The sequence below is a fragment of the Phaseolus vulgaris genome, chromosome 4, assembly GCF_000499845.2.
Source record: "Phaseolus vulgaris cultivar G19833 chromosome 4, P. vulgaris v2.0, whole genome shotgun sequence".
Classification (NCBI taxonomy): domain Eukaryota; kingdom Viridiplantae; phylum Streptophyta; class Magnoliopsida; order Fabales; family Fabaceae; genus Phaseolus; species Phaseolus vulgaris.
Window position 1 is genome coordinate 1,450,810 of NC_023756.2, and position 26,727 is coordinate 1,477,536.

A 26,727-nucleotide genomic window follows, 5' to 3' on the forward strand; every position below is an offset into this window, starting at 1 on the left:
AATCTGTGAATGCAACGAATAATTGTGGAATTAAGCTTTTAAGAAAGACTCAAAGAAAAGTAGGTTCCACCTATCAATCCTTTAAGTCAAGTCATCCTTTCTAAAATACTTTACTACTCATCCTATCAATACATATTGCATCCATCGGCTGAATAGTTCTCACAAACTGCATTCCTGCACTCAATCATTTTCCAATTCCTACCATGGCAGCAGAACTTGTTGGTGGTGCTCTTCTTTCCGCCTTTCTTCAGGTTTCATTCGACAGGCTCGCTTCTCCTCAAGTTCTAGACTTCTTTCGTGGAAGAAAACTTGATGAGAAACTGCTCGCCAATTTGAACATCATGCTGCATTCCATAAATGCTCTCGCTGATGATGCTGAACTAAGGCAGTTCACAGATCCACACGTCAAAGCATGGCTTTTTGCTGTCAAAGAGGCTGTCTTTGATGCAGAGGATCTTTTGGGTGAAATAGACTATGAACTCACCAGATGCCAAGTCGAAGCTCAATCTGAACCTCAAACCTTTACTTACAAGGTATCAAATTTCTTCAACTCTGCTTTCACTTCATTTAACAAGAAAATTGAATCAGCGATGAAAGAAGTCCTGGAGAGACTAGAATATCTTGCAAAGCAAAAGGGTGCTCTTGGTTTGAAAGAGGGTACTTATTTTGATGATATATCAGGTGGTAAACTGCCACAGAAATTGCCATCATCTTCTTTGGTGGTTGAAAGTGTTATTTATGGCAGAGATGTTGACAAAGATATAATCATTAATTGGCTCACATCTGAAACCAATAATCCTAACCAGCCATCAATACTTTCCATTGTGGGCATGGGTGGCTTGGGTAAGACCACACTCGCCCAGCATGTGTACAATGACCCAAAGATCGACGGTGCAAAATTTGATATCAAAGCTTGGGTCTGTGTTTCTGATCATTTTCATGTTTTGACTGTGACAAGAACAATTCTTGAGGCAATCACAAATCAAAAAGATGATAGTGGGAACCTAGAAATGGTTCACAAAAAACTGAAAGAAAAATTGTCAGGAAGGAAATTTCTTCTTGTTTTGGATGATGTTTGGAACGAAAGACCAGCAGAATGGGAAGTTGTGCGAACTCCTCTTAGCTATGGGACTCCAGGAAGTAGAATTCTTGTCACAACTCGTGGTGAGAACGTTGCTTCTAACATGAAGTCTAAAGTTCATCGCCTAAAGCAATTAGGAGAGGATGAATGCTGGAATGTTTTTGAAAATCACGCATTAAAAGATGATGATCTTGAATTGAATGATGAGCTAAAGGACATTGGTAGAAGGATAGTTGAGAAGTGCAACGGATTGCCTCTAGCTTTGAAAACAATTGGATGTCTTTTACGCACAAAGTCGTCCATTTCAGATTGGAAGAACATATTGGAAAGTGAGATATGGGAGTTACCAAAAGAACACAGTGAAATTATCCCTGCGTTATTTTTGAGCTATCGCTATCTTCCTTCTCATCTTAAAAGGTGCTTTGCTTATTGTGCCTTATTCCCCAAAGATTATAAGTTTGTGAAGGAGGAGTTAATTTTGTTGTGGATGGCCCAAAATTTTCTACAGAGTCCACAACAAATTAGACATCCAGAAGAAGTTGGTGAACAGTACTTCAATGATCTACTCTCAAGGTCTTTTTTTCAACAATCAGGTGTCAAGAGACGTTTTGTCATGCATGACCTTTTGAATGACTTGGCAAAATATGTTTGTGCGGATTTCTGTTTCAGGTTGAAATTTGATAAAGGCGGATGTATACAGAAAACAACCCGTCATTTTTCATTTGAATTCTATGATGTGAAAAGTTTTAATGGATTTGGGAGTTTAACTGATGCTAAAAGACTTCGTTCATTTCTTCCTATTTCACAAGGTTGGAGATCTTATTGGTATTTCAAGATTTCCATACATGATTTGTTTTCCAAGATTAAGTTTATACGCGTGTTATCTTTGTATGGTTGTTCAGAAATGAAAGAGGTCCCAGATTCAATATGTGATCTTAAACATCTCAATTCATTAGATCTTTCATCTACTGATATTCAAAAACTACCTGACTCCATATGTTTGCTCTATAACTTGCTAATATTGAAGTTGAACGGTTGTTTCATGTTGAAGGAGTTGCCATTAAATTTGCATAAACTTACCAAATTGCGTTGTCTGGAATTTAAATCTACGAGAGTGAGAAAGATGCCAATGCATTTTGGAGAACTGAAGAATCTTCAAGTACTGAATATGTTTTTCATCGATAGAAATAGTGAACTCAGTACTAAGCAGCTAGGAGGACTCAATCTTCATGGGAGACTATCAATTAACAATATGCAGAATATTTCGAATCCCTTGGATGCATTAGAAGTAAATTTGAAAAATAAACATCTTGTGGAGCTGGAACTAGAATGGACATCGAACCATGTCACTGATGATCCAAGGAAAGAAAAGGAAGTACTTCAGAATCTACAACCCTCCAAACACTTGGAGAGTTTGTCAATCCGGAACTACAGTGGTACAGAATTCCCAAGTTGGGTATTTGATAATTCATTATCAAATCTGGTGTTCTTAGAGTTGAAGAACTGTAAATACTGTCTATGTTTTCCTCCCCTCGGACTTTTATCATCACTGAAGACCCTCAGAATTGTAGGGCTTGATGGAATAGTGAGCATTGGTGCTGAATTTTATGGGAGCAACTCTTCGTTTGCATCCTTGGAGAGTCTGAAATTCGACGATATGAAGGAATGGGAAGAATGGGAGTGTAAAACTACTTCTTTTCCACGTCTTCAAGAGCTTTATGTGAATGAATGTCCCAAACTGAAAGGTGTTCATTTAAAGAAAGTAGTTGTTAGTGATGAGCTCAGAATTAACAGTATGAACACATCGCCGCTTGAAACCGGGCATATTGATGGAGGCTGCGACTCTGGTACAATCTTTCGGTTAGATTTCTTTCCAAAGCTCCGGTTTCTTCATCTGAGAAAGTGCCAAAACCTAAGAAGAATTTCACAGGAGTACGCTCATAATCATCTCAAGCAACTAAATATTTATGATTGCCCTCAATTTAAATCATTCCTGCTTCCCAAACCCATGCAAATCTTGTTTCCGTCCCTTACCAGTCTGCACATAGCTAAGTGTTCAGAAGTTGAGTTGTTCCCAGATGGAGGTTTGCCATTAAATATAAAACAAATGTCTCTTTCATGCTTAGAACTTATCGCCTCCTTGAGAGAGACCTTGGATCCCAACACATGTCTGAAAAGCTTGTCTATTAACAATTTGGACGTGGAGTGTTTTCCCGATGAAGTTTTGCTGCCATGCTCTCTCACCTCTCTACAAATCTGGGATTGCCCAAATCTTAAAAAGATGCACTACAAGGGTCTCTGCCACCTCTCCTTGCTCACACTTCGTGATTGTCCCAGCCTTGAATGCTTACCAGTGGAGGGTCTCCCCAAATCCATCTCTTTTCTGTCAATCAGTAGTTGTCCATTGCTGAAGGAGCGTTGTCAGAATCCAGATGGCGAAGACTGGGAAAAGATTGCCCACATCCAAGACCGGCATATTTTATCATAAGATGAGTCACAAGTTCAAAATTAGACGTGCACCTGTTTCAATTTGTCTGCCACTTCAACAGGTTCTAATTCTCCACAATATTTTTCTACCTTTTCAATTACAATTTTCTTAGTTGCAAACGGTAATTCTATAATTGCCATTTTTCAAATAAGAACATGTTATACTTAAACCGATGATGTTTATTAGAGGAGGATGGCTCAGCTATGTTTTTCATGAATCAATTAAATTTATTTTATTCTTATTTTCGTGCAAAATTATTTCAATTGTTCTGTTGAAATTAAATTCCAACCAAATGTGTTTCCTATTTTTAGAATATTACGAAAATCGTGAAGGTGGTCTGGCATTTGGCATTTTTAGAGTATTCTGTTGTAGATGGTAGCTATGTAAGTATATTTGTTTTCATAGCCACATTTTTCCTTCTATCTTCTTATTTCATGCTACTACAGTTTCTGACCAAAAAAATAAATGAACTTAAACTTAATAATAGATATGATTACACATATATCTGGTCTGCGTTTTTACCTGTCTTTCAACAAAATTATATTCTCAGAATTCGTAATAAATGAAGAAATTACCTGTCTGAGCCTTTATCAACCAACTTATGAAACCAATGTTGTTTATTAGTAATGATAGAAATGACTATGCTACTCCATCTTTTTCATACTCTTTTTTCTTCTTCTTTTCACGGATAAAACCTTAATATGTTTTCAGATATTATCGGGCTGATATTTGTTGGATAAAAATATACGTTTCAGAAGCAATGTTCACAATATGAGTGTTAAGCTGCAAAACCCTCATGAAGTTCTTAGGTGAGAACCAAACTGCTATGCATAACGAACCTACACTCAGAAAATTTCAGTAATCTTTTTAAAACAGGGTCTAATGTGTAAGGTCATGCATCCATCCATTTTAGTGTTCATCTACACAATGTTGTCATGGTCCAATTTTAGTTTCCTTAGCATTCTGATCTTGAGACTGAAATTCATATTTTCAATTTTTTTTTCCTGCTGAAACTGATCGCATAGTTTTCTGTTTGTATTCTATGAGTACTAAAGTTTGGGATGTGCTTCTTTCTCTGCTTAAATCTCTTCCAATGATTTTTGCATGTTATTTTTCGATCAGACTCATTTTGTCAAACTTTGCTTTAAGGTACTAACTGACATTAATTATTCAATTGCTTCTGTATGTATTGAAGAATATTTCATCTTCATAAAATCTTAGACTCAGTTACCATGCTATCCTATTTCCAACGTCATCAAATACATTCGAGCACAGCAAAACGTTGATATTTTGGTTATAATGTTATTAGGAAATGAGGTTAAGTTTAACTCGTCCTCTCAAAACTGGTTTATAAAGGTGAGGTTTCTCTCGTTTATACAGGGAAAGTTGACGTGGAATTTTCACATGTCTATTTCAAGTTTCAAACATATAGCCTACATGAGAGAGACCTTGGATGTAAACACACTCTTGAAAGCTTGTGTATTGAAAAGGTTGATGTGCAGTCTTTTCCCGATGAAGTTTTGCTGCCACACACACCATGTTAATTCTCTACAATAGTTGATTGCACAAATCTTGAAAAGATGAACTACAAGGTCTTTCATTCTTCTTGACCCCTCATTCTACCTTGATGGTAACCTGTTATGAATGTGTTTCAACCCTATTTCTTCCACAGGTCTTTCAAAGTCTATTTGTATCATTGTACGATGAAATTCGGAGAAAACAAGTAAAAGGGTTTGCAATTGTGATTCCTACATGAGAGAGGGAAATTGAAGCAGAGGGAGTTGTGAAATGTAAATACTTTTAAACTTCCTTTCATAAAAGTTGAAGTTGTATTTGTGCTCATGCTGTGTTGGGAGTGGCATTGAAGCAGTGAGCATTGCAAATAGCTTTTACTTCTGACATTACATTTTCCTCCTCAGATTTCCATTTATTTATAAAATTTGCAGAAGCAGGATTGTGTAGCCTGTCACCTGAAATTGTAGATTAGGTATGTAAAGCTTGTGTAATTATTGAACTGTAAAAGGTATACGTGTTTGTTATTGGAAGCAACATTAGATATTTTACAATGTTGAACAAATGTTTGGAGACATTAGCTACGAAAGCACACCTAACAACTTTAACTTGAAATTCTCCTAAAAAAAGGCACATGTATTTGTTAATGGAAGAAGCTTTAGATATTTTAAAATATATTTTACCTGTGACAGCACAAAACAAAACCAATTTATCCTCGTCAACAGTGAACTGAACTATTATTGATTACTTCAGCAAACTAGTTATGTACTAAAAAAATGAATTGAACTGTTGGAGACTTCTGAACCTCTTCATGGGTCTATTGCTTCTAAATTTTCTTTTCAAGGAACAAAATAAAGCACGTCTAAAAACATCCTTCCAAAGGCTGTTTTCTCTATCGGCTAACCAGGAGCAAAAGGTGGAAGGGTTCCGAGTGGCAGTGGAGGTTACAGTGGCGGAGGAATAGATTTGAGTGGGAATCAGAATTGGTAATAAATCTCCACCAATGTATTACAAGGGCATCTGTGAAGAGATACATATCTGACGTCCAAGTGTGGGGGGAGGAGGAACTAGAGAAATATACAGTGAACTCAGCATACAAATGTCTAGAAAGGAAAGCGAATGGGACACAACAGGAGGTTTTTGAAATTCTTTGGAAAGCTACAGTTTTTCCAAGCGTGTTGACAACAACGTGGAGAGCTCTTTTGGATAGAATTCCAACAAGGGAAGGCCTATATAGAAGAAGAGTGCAGGTCACTTCTACTGAATGCGGACTGTGTCGGAGTAAGGAGGAATCTTCTAAGCATTTATTCATAGAATGCGTTTATGCACAACGTGTATGGTCCATATGCCAAAGGTGGTTGGGAATTACGTTAGTGCAACATAATGAGATTAAGATCCATTTTGAAAGTTTTCACTGTAGTCAGGAAAGTGTTAAGCAGAATCAAGTTTGGAAAGGTATTTGGGCAGCTGTTGTGAGGTGTATATGGGACCAAAGGAACACAATTCTGTTCAAACAGGGAGTTGTGGATGTAGAAGAGATACTGCAGATGACTCAACTTAAATCGTGGTCTTGGCTTAAACATAGGACTAAATCTTTTAATTACTCTTTTGTAGACTGGACTTTGAATCCAGGCATCTGTATAGAGAGCTTGAAATAAGCTGGAACGAATGACAGAGGAAATTCTGAGGTGCAGTAATAAGGCTGGCAAAGCAGGGCAGAGGGATGGGTGGAGAATTTCTCTGTTTGGCGCTGATAGGTGCTTTTGCTGGTAAATGTTGAAGTGTGGTTAGTCAGCAGTGGCAACACTTATATAGGATATCCTTAGTCAGGATCACCCAAAATGTAGTTAGTTGAGGGTTGTGGTACTGAGTTTATTTTTCTGGACCAACATTTCAAATACAAACAATCGCATTTGGAACCTCTCAAAGGTGTGCTTCAGGGGAGGTGCTGGAACAGGAAATAAGTAAACAAACATGCATGAGTGGTGGCTGCTGATTAAAGAACTGCAGGTCTGAATGTGTGCCGCTGGTTTAGATGGAGATGGGGTAGCAAGCTATAAGAAGAGGGAATCCTGAAAGGTCATCGTGAACTCAACTATTTGGATGATATCTGCAATGTTTGAGGCTTATGTCAAACGTGGTGTGAACTGTTGCTGGAGGGTCCAATACTTGGTTGTCTGTCATGTTTCCTGTGTGGTGATCATAGCAGATCCAAAGATTTGCAATATAGCATGGGCTGAACTAAAGGTCACATTTCTCTCAGCAGTGTGCTCGTGGTGATAGGCTGACAGTAGGTGCTGGTTTTATGTATTTTATGCAGGTGCAGGGGCTATGATTATGCAGGTGCAAGTTTAGGTGCTATGATTTCACTTAGATTGAAAATTCTTTGGGCTGATTTAAACTCCTATGGTTCTTTGGAAGGACCTGATGCAAAATTGAAACATAGATGAAGTGCCTATCATGCCTAAATGAGAATATATTTCATATGCCTAAATGTAAAGATTGGATGTTTAAATTATGGGTTGGTATGTTACTGCCATAATATCAACACATTCTGCTTTTGGAATCTTGGAACTGCTTTTGGTGACCTGCGGTACCTCCATCCATTTGTGGTCACTTATTTAGTTAAATAGCACTGTGGTGGAAAGTGCACTTTTGCTCATAGTAGCTCTTTAGATTATATTTATGCTTTTTTCAGTAGATTTTTGGGTGCCCGGAATGTGAAGGTTGGTACCAAAACTTTATCTAAATTAGGAGCACCTATTTGATTTATACGGGTTGGGACATCCCTGAAATGTCCAATTTTAATTATATTTATTCTTTGCTGATAAAAAAAAAAGAACAAAATAAAGTGCACTTTTCCCCTTTCAATTAATTTTTCCCCTTTCAATTTTGGAAACTAATAATCAAATACTATATGCAAAGTCATGAATATAAAACCAAGACAAATAAATAGACTAAAATATAATGCAAAGTACTAAGCCATGTACCAAATATGCCAACTTGAATTTACACTTACAAAAGTGACAAAGATGCCAATGTATTTGGAAAGTTGAAGAATCTTAAAGTACTAAGTACATTTTTTGTGGATAAAAATTGCGAGTACAGTAGTAATAGTGAGCATTGGTGCTGAATTTTATGGAAGCAGCTCTTCTTCATTTCTGTCTTTGGAAAGATTGGAATTCTACAACATGAATGAATGAATGAATAGAATGTAAAACCGCTACTTTTCCGAGTCTTCAATAGCTTTCTACATAGATATGTCCCAAGTTAAAAGGTTTTTCAAAGAAACTTCTTCATTTAAAGGAAATATGTACTTGTGATAACATGGAAGCATCGTGCCTCTGTATCATATTCTTTCGAAGTCCCAAGATCCAGGAATAATTCTCCAGAAATAGATGCCTCCAATGCTTACCATAGGGTATAACTAGATCCATTTCAACTCCTGAAATATGGTGAAAGGTGCTCACATTGAAGACCTTAAGATATACTGATTCTTGTATTAGAAGAAGAAGAAAATTGTCATATGACATAATACATGAAAGAACACCAAAGAATAAACAATGATAATGAAAAACATGACAATGTGTATGATGTAAACTATATTAATATTAATAAGATAAGATAATAGTCTATGCTTATAAAAGGAAAAAAAAAAGCAGAACATGGTGAGAAGATGTAGTGCAGAAGCTTAGTAGAAAGAAATGACTTCTGTCTTGTGACCTTAATTAACTCAAACAATTACTTAAACAATTGATGATTGCCAGCAATTTGAATCATTCATGAGTGAATGATTATCTGCAATATCTGAGTCTCTCACCTATCTACGAATTTATGATTGTCCAAATCTTAAAAAGATGCACTACAAAGGTTTGAAGACTGGGGAAAGATTGCTGACATCCAATATCTGAGTGTTTGGTAATAAGAGATGAGGCACAAGTTAAAATTTAGACAGTGTCTGCCACTTCAACACCTGCTAATTCTGCAGAATATCTCTACTATCAATATGGTAAAATATATTCCTAACAATGTAATATAATGAAATGATTTTAATCAAAACCTCATTTTGAATATAATTTCCCATACTTCTGTTTATAATTTTAGATCAATATAATTATGTAACAACAAAGTCTCATAGTTACCACGAGAACACTTAATATACTACTTTTACAAATAGAAAGAAAGAAAATAGAAAAAAACTATTAAACTAAAAATTATATATTGTATGTTTTACATATTGGAAGAAAGAAAGTTTAGTATTTTGGTTAGATGAGATAGGACCATACCTGTGTTGATTTTATAATTAAGATGAAAGGAAATCTAAGAAGTATAAATGAAAAACTCAACAATATAATGAAAACTTAAATAAGAGTGACATAAACAAAAAGCTAAGGTACATAAACATGCATTAATCCAAATCGAATCCAGTTATTAATTTTCTCCACTTTTGGCCATCTGCAAAGATTGAACTGAGTAGATAACTGACACTCTTAAAAAAGAGAATATGAATTTCTACAAAGAAAGGACATTGTTGCAACTACAAGAAAGCTTGTTATTCAAAAGGACTTAAAGTTCATGATGCTTAAAGAGATAATTGTTTTCTGTCTTCACTGTAATATAACTGCAGGCTATGAGGCTATAAAATTCTATAACTTGTCAAGAAAATCATGAATTAAGATGACATTCAATTAGCCAGCTTAATCTTGATATACTGAACAATTAAAACAATTATTAGGAAATGCTTTTGTAATGTGACTTCAACTCTCCAAATTTTATACACTTATAATGTCTTTACATCAGGCACCATTTCAGAAAAACAACATTGAAAATATTTGCTTAATAAAGATAAAAATATATTCATTTATTATTTAGATTTAGGAAATTCAGAATGAGAGATTGTTAAATATTTGATATTTTGTAATATTATACTCTATATATAGAGTATACGAATAAATAAATCAAACTCCTCCATATCATATATCTTTTATATTTTCAAACTATATTTCGAAAACCAAAATCCCAAAAGTGGTATGAGGAACCATCGTTCTAATGGGATCTGTAGAATAGAAAGAAAAGGAAGTTTCTCACAAGTTGTTATTTCACTAAGTTATTATCTATGAATTGTAAGAATGCAAATTTATGGGATTAGATTTAAGGGAAGTTATTAATAAATATCATAATATTTAGATTTAAGGGAAGTTGTTAATAAATATCATAATATTTAGATTTAAGGGAAGTTGTTAATAAATATCATAATATTTTATATAAAAAGATAACACTTATAAATTTTAATTTAAACTAGTTATAATTCAACATCTAATATAAGAATTTGAACATTTTTATAACAAAGTACATCAATTCACGATGACTCATAAATATAACAACGTCACTGTATTCTTCTAAAATCACATATCAAAATATCGTCCAAATTTAATACCTAACTACAATAATACCAAATCAATGTTAAGTCCCACTCTAAAGTTAGTCAATGAAACAATATTAAAATTTCTTTTCTGAATAAATTTAAATAAAAGTAAAACTAATTTGAGACCTTTCAAAAATAATAAAATTATAAATAAAGAGATAAAAATTACTCTAGAACCAAATTAAAAAAAAAATGATAAATAAAGAGACAAAGAAAGACAGATAAACCAAATTAAGTGAATAACGAAAGGATACGAATTACTACATCAACTAAATTTGCATGAATATAATATAATTGTTGCATAAAAGATAAGTCAGATATTATCCAAGCAATTACATCAACTAAATTTTGTCAGATTTCACTGATCCTTTATTATTTCACCTAATGATCAGACATGCATTCATGGATTGCAGTTGTCAACAATTATTGCATTCATATGTACTTTCATTCATCACAACCCTTGAATGAATATCCAACAGCTTACATTTTATAGATAAGATGTTCTTAAAGTCAAGTCATCCTTTCATCTCTATACCAATCATTCCTGCACTCAATCCATTTCACTTCATTTCCAACTCCTTCCTATCATGGCTGCAGAACTTGTTGGTGGTGCTCTTCTTTCAGCATTTCTTCAGGTTGCATTCGATAGGCTCGCTTCTCCTCAAGTTCTAGACTTCTTTCGTGGAAGAAAACTTGATGAGAAGCTCCTCAGCAATTTGAAAATCATGCTGCGCTCCATCGATGCCCTCGCTGATGATGCTGAACTAAGGCAGTTCACAGATCCACACATCAAAGCATGGCTTTTTGATGTCAAAGAGGCTGTCTTTGATGCAGAGGATCTGTTGGGTGAAATAGACTATGAACTCACCAGATGCCAAGTCGAAGCTCAATCCCAACCTCAAACCTTTACTTACAAGGTATCAAATTTCTTCAACCCTACTTTCACTTCATTTAACAAGAAAATTGAATCAGAGATGAAAGAAGTCTTGGAGAAACTACAATATCTTGCAAACCAAAAGGGTGCTCTTGGTTTGAAGGAGGGTACTTATTCTGGCGATGGATCAGGCAGTAAAGTTCCACAGAAATTGCCATCATCTTCTTTGATGGCTGAAAGTGTTATTATTTATGGCAGAGATGCTGACAAAGATATAATCATTAATTGGCTCACATCTGAAACCCACAATCCTAACCACCCATCAATACTTTCCATTGTGGGCATGGGTGGGTTGGGTAAGACCACACTCACCCAGCATGTGTACAATGACCCAAAGATCCACGATGCAAAATTTGATATCAAAGCTTGGGTATGTGTTTCAGATCATTTTAATGTTTTGACTGTGACAAGAACAATTCTTGAGGCAGTCACTGATAACACACATGATAGTGGGAACCTAGAGATGGTTCACAAAAAGCTGAAAGAAAAATTGTCAGGAAGGAAATTTCTTCTTGTGTTGGATGATGTTTGGAACGAAAGACCAGCAGAATGGGAAGTTGTGCGAACTCCTCTTAGCTATGGGGCTCCAGGAAGTAGAATTCTTGTCACAACTCGTGGTGAGAAAGTTGCTTCTAGCATGAGGTCTGAAGTGCATTTTCTAAAGACATTACGAGAGGATGAATGCTGGAAAGTTTTTGAAAATCATGCATTAAAAGATGATCTTGAATTGAATGATGAGTTCATGAAGGTTGGTAGAAGGATAGTTGAGAAGTGCAAGGGATTGCCTCTAGCTCTGAAAACAATTGGATGCCTTTTACATACAAAGTCATCCATTTCAGATTGGAAGAACATATTGGAAAGTGACATATGGGAGTTACCAAAAGAACACAGTGAAATTATCCCTGCATTATTTTTGAGCTATCGGTATCTTCCGTCTCATCTTAAAAGATGCTTTGCTTATTGTGCCTTATTACCCAAAGATTGTGGGTTTGTGAAGGAGGAGTTAATTTTGTTGTGGATGGCTCAAAATTTTCTACAGTGTCCGCAACAAATTAGACATCCAGAAGAAGTTGGTGAAGAGTACTTCAATGATCTGTTGTCAAGGTCTTTCTTTCAACAATCAGGTGACGGGAGATTCAATGATCTAGTGTCAAGGTCTTTTTTTCAACAATCAGGTCGCAGGAGATATTTCGTCATGCATGACCTTCTGAATGATTTGGCAAAATATGTCTGTGTGGATTTTTGTTTCAGGTTGAAATTTGATAAAGGCGAATGTATACCGAAAACAACCCGTCATTTTTCATTTAAATTCCGTGACGTTAAAAGTTTTGATGGTTTTGGGAGTTTAACTGATGCTAAAAGACTTCGTTCATTTCTTCCTTTCTCACGAGATTTCAATTGTCAATGGAATTTCATGATTTTAATACGTGATTTGTTTTCGAAGATTAAGTTTATACGCATGTTATCTTTCCGTGGTTGTTCTGACCTTAGAGAGGTCCCAGATACTGTAGGTGATCTTAAACATCTTCATTCGTTAGATCTTTCGAATACTATGATACAAAAACTACCTGAGTCAATATGTTTGCTCTATAACTTACTAATACTGAAGTTGAACGGTTGTTCAGAGTTGGAGGAGTTGCCCTTAAATTTGCACAAACTTACGAAATTGCGTTGCCTGGAGTTGATCTATTGTTCAAAGTTGCAGGAATTGCCCTTAAATTTGCATAAACTTACTAAATTGAGTTGCCTGCAATTTGAAGGTACAAGAGTGTCAAAGATGCCCATGCATTTTGGAGAATTGAAGAATCTTCAAGTACTAAATCCATTTTTCGTGGATAGAAATAGTGAGCTAATTCCTAAGCAACTGGGCAGATTGGGAGGACTCAATCTTCATGAAAGGCTATCAATCAATGACTTGCAGAATATTTTCAATCCTTTGGATGCATTAAAAGCAAATGTGAAAGATAAACACCTTGTGGAGCTAGAATTACAATGGAAGTCAGACCACATCCCGGATGATCCAAGGAAAGAAAAAGAAGTACTTCAGAATCTAGAACCTTCTAAACACTTGGAGGATTTGTTAATTACGAATTACAATGGTACAGAATTCCCAAGTTGGGTATTCGATAATTCGTTATCAAATCTGGTGTTCTTAAAGTTGGAGGGCTGTAAATACTGCCTATGTTTGCCTCCCCTTGGACTTTTGTCATCACTGAAAACCCTCAAAATTAAAGGGCTTGATGGAATAGTGAGCATTGATGCTGAATTTTATGGGAGCAACTCTTCATTTGCATCCTTGGAGAGTCTGACATTCTCCAATATGAAGGAATGGGAAGAATGGGAGTGTAAAACTATTTCTTTTCCACGTCTTGAATGGCTTCGTGTGGATGAATGTCCCAAATTGAAAGGTACTCATTTAAAGAAAGTAGTTGTTAGTGATGAGCTCACAATTAGCGGAAACAGTATGAACACATTGCCGTTTGAAACCCGGCATACTTATGGAGTTTGCGACTCTCTTACAATCTTTCGACTAGATTTCTTTCCAAAGCTCTTTTCTCTTCAACTTACAAGGTGTCAAAACATAAGAAGAATTTCGCAGGAGCAGGAGTACGCTCATAATCATCTCATGTATCTATCTATTGATGATTGCCCTAAATTTAAATCATTCCTATTTCCCAAATCCATGCAAATTTTGTTTCCGTCCCTTACCAGGCTGCATATAGTTAATTGTCCAGAAGTTGAGTTGTTCCCAGATGGAGGTTTGCCATTAAATATAAAACATATGTCTCTTTCATGTTTTAAACTTATCGCCTCCTTGAGAGAGACCTTGGATCCCAACCCACGTCTTGAACACTTGTCTATTAAAGATTTGGAGGTGGAGTGTTTTCCCGATGAAGTTTTGCTACCTCGCTCTCTCACCTCTCTAATAATCTGGAATTGCCCAAATCTTAAAAAGATGCACTACAAGGGTCTCTGTCACCTCTCCTCACTCACACTCGTTGAATGTCCCAACCTTCAATGCTTACCTGCGGAGGGTCTCCCCAAATCCATCTCTTCTCTTACAATATGGGATTGTCCATTGCTGAAGGAGCGTTGTCGGAATCCAGATGGAGAAGACTGGGAAAAGATTGCTCACATCCAAAATCTGGAACTGGATGTCTGATCATAAGATGAGTCACAAGTTCAAAATTAGACGTCCACCTATTTCAATTTGTCTCCCACTTCAACAGGTTCTATCTTTCTACCTTTTTTATTACAATTTTCTTAGTTGCAAACCGTAACCCTATAATTGCCATTTTCCAAACAAGAACAGCACATGTTATACTTAAACTGATGTGATGATATTTATGAAAGTAGGATGACTCAGCTACGTTTTTCATGAATCAATTACTTTTATTTTACTCTTATATTCGTGCAAAATTATTTCAGTTGTTCTGTTGAAATTAAATTCCAACCAAATGTGTTTCCTATTTTTAGAATACTACGAAAATATTGTATAGCTGAGCAGGCATGTGTTTAATTACAATAAACTGACGAGCCTTGAATTTTTGTTTAGCCTGTGTCCAACATTTTCCATGTGATGGCAGAGCTTCTGAAAGTAGCAATTAGAATATACATTAATGGCAGAGACATGTGCTTTATCATTCATCAACTGTATACATCACTCACTCACCATACTCAATTCAAGCTGTAGCTACTCCAACTCCATTGCAGAATGTTCTTTAATCAATAAGGCTGCACAATAATTTATCTTAAATTTGTTTAATTTAACACATTTTTTATCTAAATATGCAGCTAGCTGTCAATGCAATTAACATTGTGAAGCTTTAGCACTGCACTTTAATTGGAAAAATCTAAACATTCAGCTCTATAAAATTTGTATGCTAATGTATTTATGATGGATAGCTCTTTAACATTGTGAAGCTTGATTTTTAAGTTAATGATTTCAATGGAACAAAGTGCTTATGCTTTTGTTTCTACCTTATTTCTTCCACAGGTCTTCCAAAAGTTGGTTTGTAGCACTGTACCATGATATTATACAGAGGAAATAAATAGAAGGGCTTGAAATTGGGTTCTGATGAGGAGTTCCTATACAATTCCCGAGCAAACTCCAACATCTGAGAGGCAAATTGAAACAATGGAGTTTTAAATGAAAATACTTTAATTCTTAGAATAGAACATTGTAGTTGTGTTGAGTTGTCGAACCTCTTGGTGGGTTTATTTGATTCTAAACTTGTCTTTGAAAGAATAAAATAGAACTCACTTTTCTTATTTGCATGCTAGTGTTTCAATTAAATATGTCACTTTCAAATCAGGAAAACTAACAATCGTTCTATACTTATATAAACTAAGAAAAATGGACTTTTCCCTGAGCACTCATAACGCCATTAACAAAACTGGATGAAAGTAAAGATAAAAGACTGAATGGTTGTGTTCTCAGAAATACTCAGCATTGATTGGATCCAGATTTCACAACACACACATTCAAACATTTAACTGTTCAAAATTTATTTCTTACATTAAGGTGGTCTGGCATTTGGCATCCATTCCGAACAGAGTATTATGTAGTTGGAAGTTATGGCGGCATCATCTTCATTTATCTAAGTATATTTGTTTTCATAGCCACATTTTTTCCTTTTATCTTCTTATTTCATGCTAATACAGTTTCTGACAAAAAAAAAATGAACTTAAACTTAATAATAGATCACTGAAACTAAATTATCCCAAAAATTAAGTTATGGGTTTTGAGTGGAGGAAAGATGAATGGAAACTGTAGTGGACATAAGGGACATTTTGTATCTAAGGAACTTGTAATTGGAATTTAAAAAGTATTTTTAAACTACTTTTTACTTTATTAAAAAGCTCTTGTGATATTCCATCAAGATATTTAAACATTAAAAGAAGTCTTATGGTGTTCAATCAAGACTGAGCTTTACAGAAAAAATAGTGATAGAAATAGCTTGAATATTTTTCAGAATAAATAGCTTGAATATTGTTCAGTATATGAGTGTTAAGTGCCAAACCCTGATGAAGTTCTTTGGTAACAACCTAAACTGAGAAAATTTCAGTAATCTTTTTATGGACGTGCCTCCTTACCTGCATGCAAACAACATATGAAAGTATTTGTGCGAATATTTTAGTGCAATACGGACCCGGAATGAAATTGCAGAAATTAAGGTGGAATTTCACAAGTTTCGGTAGATGATAGACTTGAAATTTCTGAAAAATTCTCCCGAAATAGTTTTTTCCTGAAATTCTACGTAAGAATCTCCACTGAATTTCGGACAAAACGCGGCAAATTTCAGGTCAAACGGATGAGTATTCACCCACGAAAAAATCAAACAGTTTCGCACACAAACGAACCTTCCTTTCAGCCCTGGCAGTTTTGAATAAAAAATTTATTGCCAACTTTGTGGTACGAATCTAGGGCTCAAATCTCAGCCAAAACTTAATAGACACAAAACTTAATAGACACAGTGACGAATGTTTGGTCAAAATTTCAGACCAAAATACACGAGGAGCAAGCCGTAGTAGGTCCCAGACCGAGAGTGAACAAAACTGGTTTTCCGAAAACAAAACGTCCTGGCTTTTCTTCACCGTATCTTCATTTTGTGATCTGTTTATGGACGTGCTTCCTTACCTGGGTGCAAACAACATATGAAAGTACGTGTGAATTTCGTCAGCGTAATACGGACCTGGAATGAAATTGCAGAAATTAGGGCGGAATTTCACAAGTTTCAGTAGAGGATAGCCTTGAAATTTCTGAAAAATTCTCCCAAAATAGTTTTTTCCTAAAATTCAACGTAAGAATCTCCATTGAATTTGGGACAAAACACGAAAAATTTCAGGTCAAAAGGATGAGTATTTACCCACGAAAATAATCAAAGAGTTTCGCACACAAACGCACCTTCCTTTCAATATTGGCAGTGATAAATAAAAAATTTATTGCCAGTCTTGTGGGACGAATCTGGGGATCAAATCTTAGCCAAAAGTCATTAGACACAGTGACAAATGTCTGGTAAAAATTTCAGACCAAAATACCCAAGGAGCAAGCCGTAGTAGGTCCCAGACCGAGAGTGAACAAAACTGGTTTTTCGAAAACAAAACGTCCTGGATTTTCTGCCCCGTATCTTCTTTTTGTGATTTGTTTATGGACGTGCCTCCTTACCTGGGTGCAGCCAACATATGAAAGTACTTGTGTGAATTTTTTCAGCGCAATACGAACCCGGAATGAAATTAGAGAAATTAGGGCGGAATTTCACAAGTTTCGGTAGAGCATAGCCTTGAAATTTCTAAAAAATTTTCCCAAAATAGTTTTTCGTGAAATTTCACGTAAGAATCTCCGCTGAATTTGGGACAAAACGCAACAAATTTCAGGTCAAACGGATGAGTATTCACCCACGAAAAAAATCAAACAGTTTCGCACACAAACGAACCTTCCTTTCAGCCTTGGCAATGATGAATAAAAATTTATTGCCAGTCTTATGGAACGAATCTGGGGCTCAAATCTCAGCCATAACTCAATAGACACAGTGACGAATGTCTGGTAAAAATTTCAGACCAAAATACCCAAGGAGCAAGCCGTAGTAGGTCCCAGACCGAGCGTGAACAAAACTTGTTTTCTGAAAACAAAACGTCCTGGCTTTTCTTCCCCGTATCTTCTTTTTGTGATTTGTTTATAGACGTGTCTCCTTACCTGTGTGCAGACAACATACGAAAGTACATCTGTGAATTTTTTCAGTGCAATACGGACCCGGAATGAAATTGCATAAATTAGGGCGGAATTTCAGATGTTTCGGTATAGGATGATAGCCTTGAAATTTCTGAAAATTTTTTCCGAAATAGTTTTTTCCTGAAATTCCACATAAGAATCTCCACTGAATTTGGGACAAAACGCGACAAATATCAGGTCAAACTGATGAGTATTCACCCACGACAAAATTCACACAGTTTCGCTCACAAACGAACCTTCCTTTCTGCCCTGGCAGTGATGAATAAAAAATTTATTGCCAGTCTTGTGGAACGAATCTGGGGCTCAAATCTCAGCCAAAACTCAATAGACACAGTGACGAATGTCTGGTAAAAATGTCAAAGCAAAATACCCAAGCACCAAGCCGTAGTAGGTCCCAGACCGAGAGTGAACAAAACTGGTGTTCCGAAAACAATACGTCATGGCTTTTCTTCCCCGTATCTTCTTTTTGTGATTTCTTTATGGACGTGCCTCCTTACCTTAGTGCAAACAACATATGAAATTGCAGAAATTAGGGCGGAATTTCACAAGTTTCGGTAGAGGATAGCGTTGAAATTTATGAAAAATTCTCCGGAAATAGTTATTTCTTGAAATTCCACGTAAGAATCTCCACTGAATTTGGGACAAAACACGAGAAATTTATGCTCAAACGGATGAGTATTCACCCACGAAAAAAATCAAACAGTTTCGCACACAAACGAACCTTCCTTTCAGCCCTGGCAGTGATGAATAAAAAATTTATTGCCAGTCTTGTGGAACGAATCTGGCGCTCAAATCTCAGCCGTAACTCAATAGACACAGTGACGAATGTCTGGTGAAAATTTCAGACCAAAATACACAATGAGCAAGCTGTAGTAGGTCTTAGACCGAGAGTGAACAAAACTGGTTTTCCGAAAACAAAACGTCCTGACTTTTCTTCATCGTATCATCTTTTTGTGATCTGTTTTTGGACGTGCTTGCTTACCTGGGTGCAACCAACATATGAAAGTACTTGTGTGAATTTTTTCAGCGCAATACGGACCCGGGATGAAATTGCAGAAATTATAGGGGAATTTCACAACTTGCGGTAGAGGATAGCCTTGAAATTTCTGAAATTTTATCCCGAAATAGTTGTTTCCCGAAATTCCACATAAGAATCTCTACTAAATTTGGGACAAAACTCGGCAAATTTCAGGACAAACAAATGAGTATTTACCCACGAAAAAAATCAAACAATTTCGCACACTAACGAACCTTCCTTTCAGCCCTGGCAGTGATAAATAAAAAATTTATTGCCAGTCTTGTGGGACGAATCTGGGGCTCAAATCTCAGCTAAAATTAAATAGACACAGTGACGAATGTCTGGTCAAAATTTCATACGAAAATACCCAAGGAGCAAGCGGTAGTAGGTCCCAGACCGAGAGTTAACAAAACTTCTTTTTCGAAAACAAAACGTCCTGGCTTTTCTTTCCCGTATCTTCTTTTTGTGATCTGATTTTGGACGCGCCTCCTTACCCGGGTGAAAACAACATATGAAAGTACTTGTGTGAATTTTTTCAGCGCAATATGCACCCGGAATGAAATTGCAGAAATAAGGGCGAAATTTCACAAGTTTCGGTAGAGGATAGCCTTGAAATTTCAAAAAAATTCTCCCGAAATAGTTATTTCCTGAAATTCCACCTAAGAATCTCTTCTGAATTTGGAACAAAACGCGACAAATTTCAGGTCAAACGGATGAGTATTCACCCACGAAAAAAATCAAACAGTTTCGCACACAAACGAACACTAGTGCAGATAAGTTAAACAAATGCGGCTATTTTAAATTTACAAATGCGGTCATAGAACCGCATTTGATCAACACGCATTTGTAAATCTGGAATTTACAAATGCGGTCCTATGACCGCATTCATAAATCACATTTACAAATGCGGTCATTTTAGGTAACCGCATTTGTATATTATTCTGAATTAGGGAGTGGGTTTGGGGTTTAGGATTTATGAATGCGGTCTTGGTAAAAACCGCATTCATAAATCACTATTTACAAATGCGGTCATTTACTAAGACCGCATTTGTAAATGCGAATTCACTATTTACAAATGCGGTCTTGGTAAATGACCGCATTTGTAAATAGTGTTTTTTTTTTTTTTGTACATCCTGTTTTGTGCAGAAACCATATATTTAAATAACCTGCATAATGATTAAACCCAGCCAGACAAATACAAAAATGTAGTAACCAATTGAAATCATCAAAATGTACATTTACAAGTGATCAAATTACATATAATAAAACCACTAATGTTGTTTACGTATGCTAGAGTTATAAAAATTAATGAAGTATGTGGACCAAGAATCTCTAACATATGAAATGCCTTCCTCACTCATTGGTGTTTCTTCTGTGAATAACTGCATTGCAAAGTTGACATAAATTAGTTTCTAGATATATATATGTTCAAGAATTATAAAAATGATTTAACATATACCTCCTTCCAACCAGTTTTAACACCTAGTCTTATAATGGTAATCATCCATTGCATAATGTAATAGCCACACTCATAGCTTCCTGGTTGTTTATTACACTATATAATTCAATAAAAAGTAATATGTTAGTATATTGATAAACAATGATAATAGAGAAAGAAAAAAATTACAAACCTTTACTCTTATGTAGTTCAAATTATTTGAACTGGATCGACCTTTTAGGATGTTATATCCACGCCATGAACTGGTTAATACAAAAAACCTCGTTAGTAGATGGTTAATTAGTAACATATACAAAGTTAAGTTTATACTATACTTACGTATCAATGATATCCTTAAATTTTGTGGGCATCTTCTTGTGTAGGGAACAGAACCACACAGCAGTCTTATCAACCATTGATAAGACAAGTAACTGCCAATGATGCCTATATGATCATTGAAAAGAGTTAGTAAATATTTAAAACATGAAATAATAATAATTGATGACATATAATTAAACTTACTCATTAATGTAAGGGCATAAATAAATTTGTTTTCCCTCTTTTTCCAGGATGTTAGTGATGTATGCTTGAGTCTCAGTTGAGTTTGGTCCAACGGGATTAGTATATGCAGGATCTACGAATCCATACATATTTTCCTTCCCCTCAGTGATACAGACTCTATGCAAAAACCTACAAGTTTTTAGTTAAAGCATAATCAATAATAATTTAACATAAAGTAAATTGAATAATAGGTAAAGATACTTACATCATAAAAAATTGAATTATACTTATATTGAGCTCCTGGTTCCCAGATATAAATTCTGATAAATCTGTGTTGTAAATCATCAGTGGCAGTTCAGTGTTGATTTGAAAAAATGTATTATCCCACGGAACTGGAAAAGGATCATTGCCAATCTGACTAGCAATGAGACGTAGGGAAGCCATAGGATCGTCAACTGGAACCTCACGCTTCTTTTTCGGAGTTGGTGGCTGAAAAGGTTCCTACAAGATAAACAACATTTGTATTAAATTATATGTAATATATAAATATAAATAAAAATAATATAATGAAACGAAATTATTACATGAGGTTCGGGCATAGATCGAATGAGCTCTCTGGGCCAGGCAACGAATGTCTGAAATGCATCGGCCACAGTGGTTACCTCATCTGAAGGTAGTGGAACACGAGCATCAGGAAATCGTACTTTTTCAACAGTTACCTTCGCCACATCAGGGGAGAGAGGAACGCTATGTAAGGTGGTGGCGTTTTTATAGACTTTTCCAAGTGCCACCACCCGAGGAAGTTTGCCGCCCACTACCAGTAGCTCACAATCCTCTGTCTGCCCATTGATATCATCCCCTGATGTTGGAGGAGCCACACAACTCCCCTTTGTGCTCTTGGGAGTGGGACTAACAAGGGGTTCAATCGGCTCAGCACAAACTTGTTGCGATAGAAACTCTTGTCGCATTCGATCATTCTCCTTTTTCATCTCCAGCCACATCAAATCAGTCTCCTTTCTCATCTCCTCCATTATTTCTTCACGTAACTTAGTCTTCATTTGAGTTTCCTTCTTGGAGGAGGAGGATGGCTGTCGTTCTGAAACTCCAAAAAAAAGTTTAATTCCGACCCCTTGTCCAGCGGCACGAACACGACCAGAGTGTTCAGGTCGTCCAATTGCTTCAACCAGGATATCGTGACGACCTTCAGCAACAAATGTACCGTCGGATTCCAAGGAATCCTGCAAGAGTACACAAAAATCATATTTTCAATCATTAATATAATTAATGCTTTAAAAAAATTGAAAATAACAAAAATAACTTACAATTTTTTCGATTATAACCCCGGATTGCTCGGAACTTGGTGCACCGGACTTTTTAATTCGGGCCCTCTTCCATTTTTGATGGCGAAAAGGTGGTGGAGGAGAAGTGACCCCTGTTTCCACATTCTCAGAATACGTCCCCTGTTGAGATTTCTCCTTTTCCACCATCAGTGTTTGCTCAAGTTTTCTATACCCCGAACGAGACATAACGTGCGGGGTAAGATTCTTCAAAGCTATCTCTTGAGCTTTCTTCCGACGATCCTGTCATAATTGAAATAAACAAACTGAAGTAAATAAGATAAACTTATTAATGTTATATAAACAAAAAAGTTACTTCACTTACCATCCAAGCCTCATTTTCACGGCTTTCTCTAAAAAGACGCCATGTCTCTTCATCAATATGTTGGTACTTTAAACATGGATTTTCGTCTTTAAGGTCGCCAAAAATGTATCTCGATGTCAGTCTTGACTTAAAGGTACGAAATTTAAGTGCGATATTGGATAATATCTTTGATCGAAGCGGTTCCACATCAGGAATGTCAAAGTTTGCCTGCAAAATAACATCATGAAATTAAAATTAATTAATCAATATTAAAAAGCATTATATGATAACAATAATAATGTAAAGCTTACCAGAACATCCTCCCATAGCATGTTCCGATCAACCTCTGAAACCTCATCCCATGAATTAATCAAAATGGAGAGCCTCTCACGAGAAACAACTCCAAGATAGCTCATAAACTCATCTGCCTTAGGACCAAAAGCCACTCCAGTGTTGACGTCAATGTCAACATGTGTCTTCTCACCAGCAGCACGTCTCAATGCAAGACGCTTCAATCTAGTAGGTCCTCTACTACCTCGCCCAGATCGAGGTCTGACTGGAGTCTGGTCGTCATCCATGTCTCTGTTAAAAAAATTAGGTAACAAACATTAGTTAATGTGCATCGAATTAAAATCATATAAAAATAATACATAAAATTATAAATGTTTATTTACATGTTGCATGTGGGTTGAATGTTTATATGTAAATTCCTTCACTGTGGTCTTTACGGGTTGCATGTACATCATCAAGTACATCGTCATCTTTATTAGTTATCATTGGTGTGAATGAACGAGTTTCGCCATATTCAATATCATCTATGGCTTCCCCTTGTTTTTTCCCGTGTAAAACGACATACCAATGTTCTGACGTAGGATCTTTCACATAGAAAACCTGAGATGCTTGTTGAACCATTATAAATGGCTCATCTCGATACCCTATCTTTCGAAAGTCCACTAGTGTGAATCCTGATTCATCAATTTTAACCCCACTTTTATTATCAACCCATTTACACTTGAAAACTGGAACGGAAAACTTAGTGTAGTCAATCTCCCATATCTCTTCTATAAACCCATAGTATGCCATTGTACTAGTGGAACCTTCCTTTCAGCATTGGCAGTGATGAATAAAAAATTTAGTGCCAATCTTGTGGGACGAATCTGGGGCTCAAATATCTGCCAGCACTCATTAGACACAGTGACGAATATCTGGTAAAACTTTCAGACCAAAATACCTAAGGAACAAGCCGTAATAGGTCCCAGACCAAGACTGAACAAAACTGGTTTTCCGAAAACAAAACGTCTTGGCTTTTCTTTCCCATATCTTCTTTTTGTGATTTGTTTATGGACGTGCCTCCTTACCTGGGTGCAGACAACATATGAAAGTACTTGTGTGAATTTTTTCAGCGCAATACGAACCCGGAATGAAATAGCAGAAATCAGGGCGGAATTTCACAAGTTTCGGTAGAGGATAGCCTTGAAACTTCTAAAAAATTCTCCCAAAAAAGTTTTTTCGTGAAATTCCACATAAGAATCTCCACTGAATTTGGGACAAAACGCGACAAATTTCTACTCAACCGGATGAGTATTCACCCACGAAAAAAATCAAACAATTTCGCACACAAACGAACCTTCCTTTCAGCCCTGGCAGTGATGAATAAAAAATTTATTGCCAGTCTTGTGGAACGAATCTGGGGCTCAAATCTCAGCCAAAACTCAATAGACACAGTGACGAATGTCTGGTGAAAATTTCAGACCAAACTACCCAAGGAGTAAGCCGTAGTAGGTCCCAGACCGAGAGTGAACAAAACTGGTTTTCTGAAAACAAAACGTCCTGGCTTTTCTTCCCCGTATCTTCTTTTTGTGATTTGTTTATAGACGTGCCTCCTTACCTGGGTGCAGACAACATATGAAAGTACATGTGTGAATTTTTTCAGCGCAGTACGGACCCGGAATGATATTGCAGAAATTAGGGCGGAATTTCACATGTTTCGGTATAGGATGATAGCCTTGAAATTTCTGAAAAATTCTCCCGAAATAGATTTTTCCTGAAATTCCACGAAAGAATCTCCACTGAATTTTGGACAAAACGAGACAAATATCAGGTCAAACTGATGAGTATTCACCCACGACAAAAATCACACAGTTTTGCACACAAACGAACCTTCCTTTTTTCCCTGGCAGTGATGAATAAAAAATTTATTGCCAGTCTTGTGGGACGAATCTGGGGCTCAAATCTCAGCCAAAACTCAATAGACACAGTGACGAATGTCTGGTAAAAATGTCAAAGCAAAATACCCAAGCACCAAGCCGTAGTAGGTCCCAGACCGAGAGTGAACAAAACTGGTGTTCCGAAAACAATACGTCATGGCTTTTCTTCCCCGTATCTTCTTTTTGTGATTTCTTTATGGACGTGCCTCCTTACCTTAGTGCAAACAACATATGAAATTGCAGCAATTTGGGCGGAATTTCACAAGTTTCGGTAGAGGATAGTCTTGAAATTTCTGAAAAATTCTCCCAAAATAGTTATTTCCTGAAATTCCACGTAAGAATCTCCACTGAATTTGCGACAAAACGCGACAAAAATCAGGTCAAACAGATGAGTATTCACCCACGAAAAAAATCAGACAGTTTCGCACACAAACGAACCTTCCTTTCAGCCCTGGCAGTGATGAATAAAAAATTTATTGCCAGTGTTGTGGAAGGAATATGGGGCTCAAATCTCAGCCAAAACTCATTAGACACAGTGACGAATTTCTGGTAAAAATTTCAGACCAAAATACCCTAGGAGCAAGCCGTAGTAGGTCCCAGACCGAGAGTGAACAAAACAGGTTTTCCGAAAACAAAACGTCCTGCGTTTTCTTTCCCGTATCTTCTTTTCCGAAAACAAAATGTCCTGGCTTTTCTTCCCCGTATCTTCTTTTTGTGATCTTTTTATGGATGTGCCTCCTTACCTATGTGCAAACAACATATGAAAGTACTTGTGTAAATTTTTTCAGTGCAATACGGACCCGGAATGAAATTGCAGAAATAAGGGCGAAATTTCACAAGTTTCGGTAGAGGATAGCTTTGAAATTTGGGACAAATTGCGACAAATTTCAGGTCAAACAGATGAGTATTCACCCACGAAAAAAATCAAACAGTTTCGCACACAAACGAACTTTCCTTTCAGCCTTGGCAGTGATGAATAAAAAATTTATTGCCAGACTTGTGGGACGAATCTGGGGCTCAAATCTCAGCCAAAACTAAATAGAAACAATGACAAATGTGTGGTAAAAATTTTAGATCAAAATACCCAAGGAGCAAGCCGTAGTAGGTCCGAGACTGAGAGTGCACAAAACTTGTTTTCCGAAAACAAAACTTCCTGGCTTTTCTTCCCCGTATCATCTTTTTGTGATCTTTTTATGGACGTGCCTCCTTACCTGGGTGCAAACAACATATGAAAGTACTTGTGTGAATTTTTTCAGCGCAATACGGACCCGGAATGAAATTACTAAAATTAGGGCGGAATTTCACAAGTTTCGGTAAAGGATAGCCTTGAAATTTTGGAAAAATTCTCCCGAAATTCCACGTAAGAATCTCCACTAAATTTGGCACAAAACGCGACAAATTTCAGGTCAAACAGATGAGTATTCACCCACGAAAAAAATCAAACAGTTTCGCACACAAATGAACCTTCCTTTCAGCCCTGACAGTGATGAATAAAAAATTTATTGCCAGACTTGTGGGACGAATCTGAGGCTCAAATCTCAGCCAAAACTCAATAGACACAGTGATGAATGTCTGGTAAAAATTTCAGACCAAAATACCCAAGGAGCAAGGCGAAGTAGGTCCCAGACCGAGAGTGAACAAAACTGGTCTTCCGAAAACAAAACGTCGTCGGTTTTCTTCCCCGTATCTTCTTTTTGCGATGTGTTTATGGGCGTGCCTCCTTACCTGGGTGCAAACAACATATGAAAG

General features: G+C 36.4%; 3 protein-coding genes across 10 annotated transcripts in view; 2 read left to right on the forward strand and 1 right to left on the reverse strand.

Moving 5' to 3' along the window:
- LOC137836738 (putative disease resistance RPP13-like protein 1) lies at positions 1 to 16,166 on the forward strand. 6 transcript variants are annotated; one of them, XM_068645453.1, is made up of 4 exons: positions 1 to 3,630; positions 3,881 to 3,952; positions 4,950 to 5,161; positions 5,242 to 5,646. In XM_068645453.1, exon 1 carries the CDS (start codon positions 204 to 206, stop codon positions 3,567 to 3,569), a length of 3,366 nt encoding a protein of 1,121 aa, XP_068501554.1. In that variant the 5' UTR covers positions 1 to 203; the 3' UTR covers positions 3,570 to 3,630; positions 3,881 to 3,952; positions 4,950 to 5,161; positions 5,242 to 5,646. The 6 variants fall into 6 exon arrangements, with proteins under 6 accessions (XP_068501554.1, XP_068501555.1, XP_068501553.1 ...); XM_068645454.1 differs by lacking the exons at positions 4,950 to 5,161; positions 5,242 to 5,646 and adding an exon at positions 15,966 to 16,166 and having other exon boundaries at positions 3,881 to 3,901; XM_068645452.1 differs by having other exon boundaries at positions 4,950 to 5,646.
- Positions 11,033 to 26,727, forward strand: part of LOC137836736 (putative disease resistance RPP13-like protein 1) — a 25,163-nt gene continuing 9,468 nt past the window's right edge. For 2 of the 3 annotated variants that reach the window (XM_068645442.1, XM_068645444.1), the window contains exon 1: positions 11,033 to 14,670. In XM_068645442.1, coding sequence (XP_068501543.1) covers positions 11,094 to 14,603 — 3,510 coding nt within the window. In that variant the 5' untranslated portion in view covers positions 11,033 to 11,093 and the 3' untranslated portion in view covers positions 14,604 to 14,670. Of the gene's footprint in view, positions 14,671 to 15,437; positions 15,719 to 26,727 lie in introns of those variants that run through there. The other variant, XM_068645443.1, reaches the window with a different exon arrangement.
- LOC137836364 (uncharacterized) lies at positions 20,360 to 23,835 on the reverse strand. The gene is made up of 7 exons (XM_068645093.1): positions 23,083 to 23,835; positions 22,793 to 22,999; positions 22,453 to 22,710; positions 21,715 to 22,368; positions 21,396 to 21,631; positions 21,152 to 21,319; positions 20,360 to 21,073 (listed from the first exon to the last, which is right to left on the reverse strand). Exons 1-7 carry the CDS (start codon positions 23,347 to 23,349, stop codon positions 20,965 to 20,967), a joined length of 1,899 nt encoding a protein of 632 aa, XP_068501194.1. The 5' UTR covers positions 23,350 to 23,835; the 3' UTR covers positions 20,360 to 20,964.